Source organism: Theobroma umbraticum, unplaced genomic scaffold (assembly GCF_002168275.2).
Source record: "Theobroma umbraticum cultivar Fairchild unplaced genomic scaffold, ASM216827v3 scaffold_67.0, whole genome shotgun sequence".
Classification (NCBI taxonomy): domain Eukaryota; kingdom Viridiplantae; phylum Streptophyta; class Magnoliopsida; order Malvales; family Malvaceae; genus Theobroma; species Theobroma umbraticum.
Window position 1 is genome coordinate 334,193 of NW_018397262.1, and position 11,925 is coordinate 346,117.

At 31.0% G+C, this 11,925-nt stretch overlaps 1 protein-coding gene across 1 annotated transcript; it reads right to left on the minus strand.

The window, feature by feature from the left end:
* Positions 1-437: 437 nt before the first annotated feature.
* On the minus strand, positions 438-9,802 carry LOC110419560 (pfkB-like carbohydrate kinase family protein). The gene is made up of 5 exons (XM_089784096.1): positions 9,526-9,802; positions 9,012-9,422; positions 1,028-1,162; positions 795-911; positions 438-656 (listed from the first exon to the last, which is right to left on the minus strand). The coding sequence occupies exons 1-5, from the start codon at positions 9,718-9,720 to the stop codon at positions 438-440; spliced, it is 1,077 nt and encodes a 358-aa protein (XP_089640222.1). The 5' UTR covers positions 9,721-9,802.
* Positions 9,803-11,925: the final 2,123 nt, after the last annotated feature.

Sequence of the window (11,925 nt, forward strand, 5' to 3'; positions counted from 1 at the left end):
TAGTTTTTTACATCCGAGAAGACTTCTACATCAAATTACTATATAAAATTTTTTATGGCACACTCATTGGTATTACTAAATAAAATTTGTTCAATTATATATATATGGATCTTGACTTACAAAATGAGAGGTAAAACCTACTTATACGGCAAACTTTAATAAAATTTAAAAATAAAAACAAGTTAATCAGTAAATAAAATCCCTTACTAATAAAACGGGTAGTAATAAATAAATATGTGTTTTAGTTTTTTATTTTTATATTTGTCATGATGCGTACACAACAACTTATTTAACTTTATATAAAATAAATGCTAAAATATCTTTAGATATACACAAAATATATATATATATATATACGTATAAAGTTGGTGTATACAATAACACATTAAACATAGGGAAATTAGTTGATGTTCTAATAAAATACCTCTAACAACAACTTATTTAGCTTTGTATAGAAGAAATACTAAAATTGAAGCTACAACAGCAAGGGAAGAAAAGATCATGCAAGTTTTTGTGAGAAGGGGCATGCCCTTGGACTTAATCAGCCCAAGAGCATCTGATCTTGTTGGAAGGGCTGGAATTACTCCATTTTTAGTTACACAAATTGCTCCACAAGCATTTGCAAACAACAAAGCTTCCCTTAATCTCCTCTCATCCTGCAAATATATATATATATATATATATATATAGATATAGATAGATATTTCATTCTTAAAATTTTTGTATCATTTCAAAAGTGAATTTCAAATTTAAAACCCAAGAAGTGCATTAATATGGAATGAGAAAGAAAGTACCTGAAAAAAATTAGTATCCATGGCCAGTGAGACTAGAATGGATCCAACAAATGCATCACCAGCTCCTGTTGTATTCACAGTTTTCACTGAGAACCCATCGACCTTTCCTTTGAAATGCTGTTTCAAAACATGATGCCATGCAAATGTGACTACTAAAAAGTTTTCTCATCGACAATAAGGAAATTTATTTAGTTTTGTTGTGTGTGCGTATCTAAGAAAGAGAGAACAAGTACCTTAGTGAAGTATCTACAACCTTTCTCTCCATCAGTGACAATAAGCAACTTGAGATTCTGATGCCATAGAGACAACACAACATCTTCCCTTCTAGCATCTCCGTGAGTGAGAAAAGCTACCTCATCATCACTCACCTACGTAATCACAAACTCTTTGAACAATTTTAAAAATTGCATAAATAACAAAGCTCTAACATTCCTACTTAATTTTTGATCATGATGTTATTTTTATTTAGGAGAGAGATAATTTATCAATATATTAAAATGAATTAGAGGTTCACGATTTGATGACACATGATAAGAAAGATAATGGTGTAATTTTTTAAATTGTGAGAGATAATGGTGAATCTAAGATTTTACATAAAAAGTGAACAAAGAATAATTATAAATGTAACCATATTATATATATATCAAGTTTTATATTTATAATAAAAAAAAATAAAAATTAAAGGTTACGTCACGCTTGCCAGTGGTGGTGGTGACTTGGGCATTTAGGAAGCGAGTGATAAAAAAATGAGAAAGATGAGGGAGAAAGCAAGTGGGAGCATAAGAAGGCAACTAAGGGTAAACAACCTAGGCTTCATATTTAAGTTGTATTATCATATAAAATCAATTGTTAAATTTTATATCACGAATTAAATCAAACCAACTTATTTGACAAAATTACTTAAAAAACTATTTAATATCATAACAAAAATAAAGTTGAAGTTTTTTTTATTTTACTTATAAAATGCATTAAATAATACCTAATTCTTTATAAAAATATTGATGATCTTGATGATATCTCCTTTCCATATGTATAGAATCACTCCTTTCCATATGTACAAAATCATTGACTTCCATTTTGTGCATAATTCGTGGCTAGACTATAGCATAATTCCTAACTAGATTATAGGCCATTATCTTCATTAGGTGATATGGTCTTTATTACACATATTGTAATTAGCTATAACATTCTGTATAAAAAGGTACATCACCGACTATCAATATAAGCAATTCTAGAGAGGTATTCTGATTTTATATGCTATTAGAGCAAGTCTCTTTCAAATCTTATTTGCAGGCATGTCTAGAGGTACAGCAGATAACACTAGTAGGGATTTGCTAACAGTTGCAAACACATCCCAAACCGTTGTAGTCGATACAAATTTTAAAACAATATAGGATTATATAAAATAATGAAATTCATGATGATAAATAATTCATAAAAATCAAAATTTAGAAAAAATAGTAAATTCATCATAATAATGAATATGGCTAAAATAGAAAGGCAAATATATATGATCATAAAAAATAATAAGTTTAGGAGAAGGTAAAAGAATAATAGTTAGCTAAAATGAAAATAGGTTAAGATAATAAAAACTAGGAAAGAATTTAGGTAAAAAATAAAATATATAAATAATAATATTTACGAAATAAAATATTTGGTTTTAAAAATATGATTTTTAGGGAAGTTTATATATGGTAAAATAAATAAGTGCTTACACGGCAAAAATAGATAATAAAATAAAAAAATGGTTATATAAGAACAATAAGTAAATATAAAATATTTGTTCATGGTACATATGCATACAAGGAAAAATAGTAAAATTTTTAAAGATAAGAAACAAATATTAGAATTTATAGGCACATCACACATCATTACTGCATTATTAAATGCCATGACATGTAGATATTTCACGTACACGAGTATAAGTCCCAATGATGGGAGTTTCCGAAGGATCTTGCAAAGGCAAGTTTTCTTCGAAAAATTTCTTAAGTGAAAAGATATCTCCAAGTCTTACCGATACGATAGGAGGACTCAGAGAATATCTTTAATAAAAAAGCTTCTGCTCGTAATAGGTCTACATTCTCGAAAATATTATTTTTTCTACAAACATGAATGATTACCTCAATGATGGGATTTATTCGTTAAATTTACGAAAATAAGTTTTCTGGATATTTTCCTAGGTGAGAGAATATCACTGGATCCCACCAGTATGATGGGTGAATTCGGAAAATATCCTCAATAAAAGGTTTTCATCTGACATTATTTGTATTTCATACCATGCATTTCACAAGCGCATCATGTGCACGTCACACCCGTAAAACCAAATAAAATATTTTAATTTGTTAACAAAATAAAAGGTAAAATGAATAAATGATAATTAAAGAAACACAATGAATAAATTTAAAAATCAAGGCTCTAATAGGATAACCTACAATTAAGTGGTACCGTTCGTCGAACGAGCATCACGGGGGTACTAATCCCTTCCCGTACGTAATAGTATTCCTGAACCCAACTCTAAAAATCATTTACTAGTTTATCGCTCTTTCAACGAACCTAAAATTAATTTAGGACCTCGTCAATTAGAACTGAGTCAATAGCTGGCCAATCATACTTAGAAAAAAAAAGATTGGTGGTGACCCCTCAAATTCTCAAGTCAAGTGATCGGGTTTCCAGACCCGTACGTTATGACAGTTGCTGCTAGGACGTCAATCATTGAAGCAATAGAACTGATGGCAAAGAACACCGGAGGTGGACAAATAAGGGTTGCGAATCAAACAAGAGAAAGGACTTGGAAGACACAAGCTAGTGGGAATAGTGGAAGTAGCGGCGATAGGAATCTACATTGCACCATTAACACAAGACAACCCACACACGTGAACACTGTTATGGGCAAAATGGTTATCCTTCCTAGTGGCGCAAACCACAAAATTTCGTTAGAAACTAAGAAAGGGGACAACGAGCAAGTCGAACAATGGTGCATCATCATCACACACAAAGACACATATGGGTAGATCTTTCGCAGCAAATGTTGAAACTGAATCTCCTCTGATTCTAGGCCTATCAAGTACATAACTTCAATAGCTGATGGCTTTATTAGAGACATAAACCCAAAAGACTCCTTCGACAAATATGGTGGCAGCAAACTCCATAAATGATAATTTTTCTGGTAGGACTACATTTATAGTACTTTGGATCATCAATATAAGGGTCACTGATCATATCACTTGTCAAATTAAGATACTATCCAATGTGGTAAAGAATCCCTAACATACCTCCAGTGGAGATTCCTAATGGAGAGATAGTTGATGTGTGGGCCTTAGGGCAAGTGATTCTTGGCCAAAGTTTGGTTCTGAATAATGTCCTTGGCATACTAGAGTTTTGTTATAATTTGATACCAGTGACACAACTGACAAAAGACTTGAATTGTATATTGATATTTTAGCCTAATTTTTGTGTGATACAGGACTTACGTTCAAGGAAGCTTATTGGAGTGGGAAAGGCGAGGAGAGGCTTATATTTCTTGGAATCCACGAGAGGGAGCATGGCACTAGTGGCAAACAGGCAATGGAATGCGAGTTTATGGCACCATCAATTGGCACATCTACCTGTTCATCAATTCTCTGTGATTCCAAACTTATCTTGTTACTATGATACTCAGAAACATTTATTTTGTGATACATACTATAAAGCGAAATAGACATAGTTACCTTTTCTTGTTTTTACAAATAAAACTAATTTCATTTTTTAATTGATTCATTGTGATATCTGGGGTCCATATCACACTCAATCTTATATAGGAGCACATTATTTTCTCACTATTATAGATGATTACAATTAAGTCACTTGGGTTTATGTCATGAAATTCAAGTCTAAAACAAAAAAAATTTACTTCATTTTTTCCATTAGGTGAGGAATCAGTTGAATTTGGCAGTTAAGATTCTGAGAACTAATAATGGTTTCAAATTCAACTATAAGAACTTATTGGCTTATTACAATGAAAATGGGATGGAACGTCAGTGTAGTTGCACTGACACTCCACAATAGAATGGACTAGTAAAACTTAAGCATCGACATATATTGGAGGTTGCCAAGGCGCTATGATTTCATGCTAATCTACCCATTCGATTCTAGGGTGAGTGTGTTGTGACAGCAACCTACTTAATTAATTGAATGCCTCTTTCTGTTTTGTGCAACAAAACACCACATGAATTATTGATTGGAAAAGCTCCAACTTATGAGCACTTAAGGAGCTTTGGTTGCTTATGTTACGGGCATGTAAACACTTGGCCTTGAGACAAATTTACCCCACGAACTCGACCTAGCATGTTCATAGGTTATCCTAATAGTCAAAAGGGATATCATATCTTTGATCTCGAATATAAGTACATTTATACTTCTCGAGATGTTACTTTCCAGGAAAATTGTTTCCCTTTTGTTGCAAAAGGAATTCAACAAAATATTGGCGATTTACCAGCAAATTCCCAATCTCTTTGGCATGAAAATTCTATAAGAGATACAACAAGTCTTAATGGACATACCTCTCAAATGGGCAACAATCATAAGCATATTCTATTGGATCACACGGAACAACCTCACATTGCGTGTATAGGATCATAGATTGCAGATGAGCTAAGTCTTGATGATACACAGTTTACTAATGATCATGCAACTGTTCATGATGAAGTTTTGGGTCATAAATCTTCTTTGGACCATGATCGATTGCATGGGACTCCTCTTACCAATCATGATGTTGCAACCATTGAGCCAGTGGCACCTTCAATTACTCAATCCCCAAGAACTTCACCTTTTCTTTCGACTAAACGCACTAGAAAAATTACTAACACATTGGTAGATTACAATTTTGTGCTTTCGCCCTCACTCGCTCCATCACAACCCGCTCCACCATCAGCTAACTCAACGGTATTTCCTTTATCTAAGCATCTCACATATACTCAATTTTCTAATACTCATAATGCCTTCTTAGCAGCTATCTCCATTACAGATATGCCAAAAACCTTTTCTCAGGCAGTCAAGCATGATCACTAAAAGGGCGCTATGGCCAAAGAAATTTCAGTATTGGAGGAAAATAAAATGTGGGTACTTACCACTCTACTAAAAGGTAAACATGCCATTGATTCAAAATGCATTTATAAAGTCAAGTACAATCTAAACGGTAATGTGGAGCATTATAAAGCATGACTAGTGGGCAAAGGGTCAACTCAGGTTGAAAGGATAGACTTTCATGAGACTTGCACACCAGTTGTCGAGTTAGTTACTGTCCGGTGTTTACTAGCTATCACCACTGCTAATAATTGGGAGTTACACCAATTAGATTTAAACAATGCATTTCTTTATGGTGACTTAGACGAAGAAGTCTACATAAAGATTTCGAAGGGTTTTGCACATAAAGGGGAGCATAATGTCTATCGATTACAAAAATATCTTTATGGATTTCGTCAAGCATCACAAAATTGGTATCAAAAATTTACTTCCTCTTTCATAGCCATTGGTTACCAACAATCACATGCTAATCATTCATTGTTTACATCGTATCATGGTAAATCCCTTGTTGTTGTTTTGATTTATGTGGATGATGTTATCATCATAGGCACTGATTCGACTTGAATAAACTTCTTGAAATAGTACATAGATGATAAATTCCACATCAAGGATCTTGGCAAATTAAAATATTTTCTTAGCATTGAGTTACGCAATCACCTACTTGCATTACTTTATTTCAACACAAGTATATGCTAGATAATTTGGCTGAGAGTGACATAATGGGTAGTAAACCTGTTGCATTTCCCATGGAGCAACAGCACCCATTGATTGCAGGATTTGGCTAGCCTTGTGAAGATCCAGGACAGTATCGATGTGTTGTGGGCTGGTTACTTTATCTTACCATCACACGACCCGATATTAGTTACGTTGTGCACATATTAAGTCAATTTATTCATGATCCAAGACAACTACACTTGAAAGTTGCTTATCAAGTAATCCACTATTTGAAGAATGCACCGGGCGAGGGTATTTTTCTTCCATCTAACAATTCACTCACACTTCGTGCATATTGCAATGTTGATTGGGCAAGATGCCCTCTCACTCGATGATCTACTTTTAGGTATATTGTGTTTCTTGGGTCTTCCCCCATTTATTGGAAAGCAAAGAAACTAATAGTTGTTTCTCGCTCTTTGGCAGAAGCAGAGTACAGAGCTATGGCTACAGTCACTAATGAGATAATTTGGTTGATTCAACTTCTTCGTGACTTTGGTGTCATGTGTTCCACTTTTGTTTCGTTATTTTGTGATAACCAAGCTGCACATATCACCTCAAATCCAGTTTTTCATGAATGAACGAAGCACGTTGAAATAGACTGCCACTTCGTTCGGCATCACATTCAATCAAAGGTACTAATTCCTCATCACATTTCCACTACATACTAATTGGCTGATATATTCACAAAAGCTCTTAGACGAGATTGTTTTCTTGAACTACTTACCAAGTTGGGCATCTCAAATCTTCATGCTCCAACTTGAGGGGGAATATTGATGATCTTGATGATTTCTCCTTTCCATATGTACCGACTCACTCCTTTCCATATGTACAGAATCATTGACTTCCATTTTGTGCATAATATGTGGCTAGACCATAGCATAATTCCTAGCTAGATTGTAGGTCATTATCTTCATTAAGTGATATAGTCTTTATTACACAAATTGTAATTAGCTATAACATTCTGTATAAAATGGTGCATCACCGACTATCAATATAAGCAATTCTGTAGAGGTATTCTGATTTTATAAGAAAAGTGAAATAATTTTTTACTGTACTTTTTCTCCTCTTGTAAAAGACTTTTTTCCGTTATAACATTGACTTTTTCTCTTCTATCCATGTATTGAGTGTGGCATGTTTTAATTATTTAAAATACTACTATCTACTTTTATAGCCAAATTAACATATTTTTTGCCTTTCCATTTCAAAAAGTAATATCAAATAGTGAAATTAATATAACAATTAAAACAGAGTCGTAAAAGGTATTCAAGAGTCAAGTTACTCGTCTAAGCTCATAGGTTTGACAAAAAATTAAATCAATGAGAGAAACATAATGGGTCATGAGAGTAATAAATGATGTATATTTAGTTAATTTTAATTTTAAAATATATCAAAATATTAATATAAAACATAAAATAATATGTAAATGAACGGATTAAATCAACTCGATCCATCATGACCCATGGACACTTATATTTAGTACTCGTTTGACCTGGCTTATTTTTAACTTATTTATTGCTTAAAAGTAAAAATTGAATCAAACAGGATTTTGTGAGAAGCTCTTAAAAAAAAGTAACTATTTTTTAAAGAACAAAATCTAAAAAAAAAAAAGTTTAAAAAAATGCTTCAATTAAGATCTTTCTCTTCTCTTTTTGTTTAGAAAACACACCAACTTATTAGAAGAGCTATTTTTTCTATAAAAAAATCCTCTCTGATAAAATACCCCCTCTCTTGTCTACCTTTTTGCAAATCATCATTCTAAGGTTTTTTTTTTGTTCTTACAAAAATTAAGAAAAAAAAATCTAAAATTTAAAACTACATTCAAGTATTATTTCTTTTTTTTTCTTTCTATTTTGTTTTTCATTTTATTTTTTATTTTTTTGAGATTTTGAAAACTGTCTTTATTGGTTGATAGTTCTCAATTAATTATTTGATATGATAATTATGTGATGTTTATTTATTCTTAACTTCTTGATGGTGTATATAATATTTGTTGATTATAATTGAAATAATTAGTCAAATAGGTCAATTGTTAATTTATTGGTTATTTATGAATTATGTGTTACTTATAAATTATTTGTAGAACTCTTTTTTTGTGATTTATTATTAATTATAACTTTATGTTATATAAATATCCTTTTAATATTTTTAAAAATTTATTTTAAATAGATAAAAATAAAGTTAATTTTTTTTATTTTGAACAAAAAAATTCGTAATTAATAAAAAGTTATTTGTTAAATACATGTAATTTTAATCAAAATTAAAGTTTATATAAATTGTTTTACGAGACCGTTTATCTATAAAAAAGAACTTATAAAAAGTAAATTTACTACACAACTTTAGCTTAATTTTAAAAGTTATTATTTTTCATAAGAGTTTTATAATAACTTTTAAGTTAAAAAAAAAAACCTAGTAATGCTTACAAAGCTATTTTAACTAATTTACCTTGATGAAATCTGCATAGTTCCATATGCTCAAGATCCCATCTCTAGCAGCCTGAGGCGAAGGCCAAAGAGGAAGCCTCACATTTGGGTCATAAGAAAGAAAAACGCCAGCTTCCCTGGCAGCTTTCATGGCTGCCATGTGAGCGGATCGACATGGCTCTGATATCAAGCTTATGGACCCATAATGGAATATTTTGGCCTGCTTGATCATACTCATTTTCAAGTCTGATTCCTTCAACAACATGTCAGCACTAGGGTTTCTATAAAAAGTGAACTCCCTCTCTCCATATTTCTTCAGGGTCATAAATGCCAGTGCAGTTCTGGCATGGGGATCGAAGCAGATGCCATCAGTGTTCACCCCATGTTTCTTCAAGACATCAACCAGCATGTGCCCAAACTCGTCATCCCCAAACTGTTACATTACCTCAAACACATGTCATTAAACTAAACGAAAAAAGAAGAAATTAATAAATGATCAAAAGAGAGGAGGAAGGAGGAGAGGATCGGTGGAGAACCTTGCCGATGAAGGCAGAGTTGCCGCCGAGCTTCTTGATGGCGCAGGCAACGTTAGCGGGTGCACCGCCAGGTGCTTTGAGGAAAGCAGAGGACTCAGCCAGAGAAACACCAGCAATGTCTGGAACAAAGTCAATGAGCATCTCCCCGAAAGATACGATGAGCTGTGGATTTAAACTTGCAAATGAGTTAGCCATGTTTCCCTTCGACGTTTGGTGATCTCTCTCAATACTTGTGTAACTCTAAAGATTGAAACCAAATGAGGTACACCGGTACTAACCTATGTGCTCGCTTATATAAGCCAAGAATAGTCCTTTGGCAAGTAATACTAGAAATATTGCAACTTGACCCCCACTAAGAATTCTATGTGTAAAGCTAAGAATGTAGAGATGAAAAGAGTGGGAATCGCTACAAAGTATAATCCCCCATAGAACTAAGCGAAGAATAATCACTTAGGAAAACAAAGGCATTGAAACTTAAACCCCCCCGACAAGTCTCCTATGAGTAAGCTAAGAATTGGAGATGAAAAAATGGAATAGCTACTATTGCCATCCTAAAAAATTTTTGTGTAAAATACTCTTAAAAGATTTAATCAAAATTCCAAATAGATCTATTAGTTTTCGAAATAGATATTTCATTCCAAAAATACATAAGTCCAGTTGTTGGTATTTTCATTAGTTTGATAATATGATAATATTAAAGTAACAATTTTAGACTTTATTAATTTAAAAAATTATTATTTATATAATTTTTATTAATTTAAAAATATAATAATAATTTTTTAAATTAATAAAGAAAAAAAGACATTTTAATTCTTTCATAATCTCTATTAATGGTATTTACACATTTGGTAAAATGTCCATTTCGAAAACTACTGAACCCATTTGAAATTTAGATTTAAATTTAGAGATATGGAGATATTTTATCCTATATTTTTATGTGCCTAATCTTCATTATGTCTTAAAAACACGACATGTGGCTTGACCAGAGATAGAGAATAAAAATTAAAGTTTAGGGTTTATTCGTACAATAATCATTTATCAATCTTTGATCTTACATTGTACTTCATTTGGTGTTTTTTTTTTTTTATGTTATTACGTACATGTTCAATATATATATATATATATATATATATTAATGTTGTTTATTTGGATGAAAGAAGTGTTATTGTGACCCTTTTTACTAATTTATTTCCCTTTGTTTAATTTTTGGTGATTTTTTATTATGGCTTTTGATTGGTTTGGATGCTGACTTTTTTGAGGGTTTTTTTTTTAAAGGAAAGTGTATTTTATTTTAGGTTCTATCAAGATGTGTTAGTGTGTAACCTTAGATGGATGTGGTGACCCTTTTTATGGTGGCAGAGGTTAGAGCTTGGCAGTGACAATGAGAAAAATGAGATGGTTTGGGTAGTTATGGTGGTTATTGAGTGGGGAATTGGTGGTTGTTGTGGTGGAGGTTGTTGTATGGTGGCAGTGGCTTTGTGTGTGTGTGTGGTGGTTTATGAGATTGTGGATGGTGGCTTAAGGTGTCTTTTAGATGGTTTTGGGTGAATGGTAGAGGTTGAAGTGTTGGAGTGTTAGTGAATTAGAATTACATGTTTATCATACGAATAATTAATTATGTCATTTTCATATTTATTGTTAATTACTTAAATTTACAAAATACAATTAAAATATAAAAATAAAATTAATCATGTTATATTCATGTTTATTGTTAATATTTTATATACAATATGATCAAGACACAGAAACACAAATGATGAAATTTATGTAACCAAAATACTTAATTATTATAAAAATTTATAACGGTAATTTAAAAATATAATAAACGATATATCCCATTTCACATTAATTAAAAATTTTACCAACATCTATGCTTTTATATATATATATATATATATGATAAAATAAACTAGTGATGACGGTTTATATATTAATAGATGTAGATACATAAATATAAATTTAGATTAACCCATACAAATCTATATTTATTATATATATAAAAATATGGATGTTAGAAAACTTTTTGATTGATGAAAATTGTGTTATTTGTTGATTGTATCTTAAATGGATATTTTAAATATTTTCTTATTATTAATACTAATAAAAAAAATTTAATTATTTTTTAAAAGGTAAAATTTTCTTTAATTTATAAATATATAAAATTTCTAATTATATTGAATGAGTTTCATTAAAAAAATATTTTTTAAATTCTAATAATATTAAATAATTTATAAATTAACATTACAAAATTTCAATTATATAATTGAAACATTAATTATCTTTCATATATACTTGTCTTCTATTTATATATAATTAACTTTACATTTTAAAAATACAATTATGTAATTATTATTTATGATTAAATATTACTATTAAATTAAAAGCTGGAATAGAAAAGCA

What these genes read in the sequence shown, in the direction of transcription:
- LOC110419560 (XM_089784096.1), bottom strand. Translation starts at nt 9,720, where the DNA reads ATGGCTAACTCATTTGCAAGTTTAAATCCACAGCTCATCGTATCTTTC. An exon ending in ACTATGCAGATTTCATCAAG is followed by an intron (nt 1,163 to 9,011) that starts GTAAATTAGTTA and finishes GTGATTACGTAG; the next exon opens with GTGAGTGATGATGAGGTAGC. An exon ending in TGGATACTAATTTTTTTCAG is followed by an intron (nt 657 to 794) that starts GTACTTTCTTTC and finishes ATATATTTGCAG; the next exon opens with GATGAGAGGAGATTAAGGGA.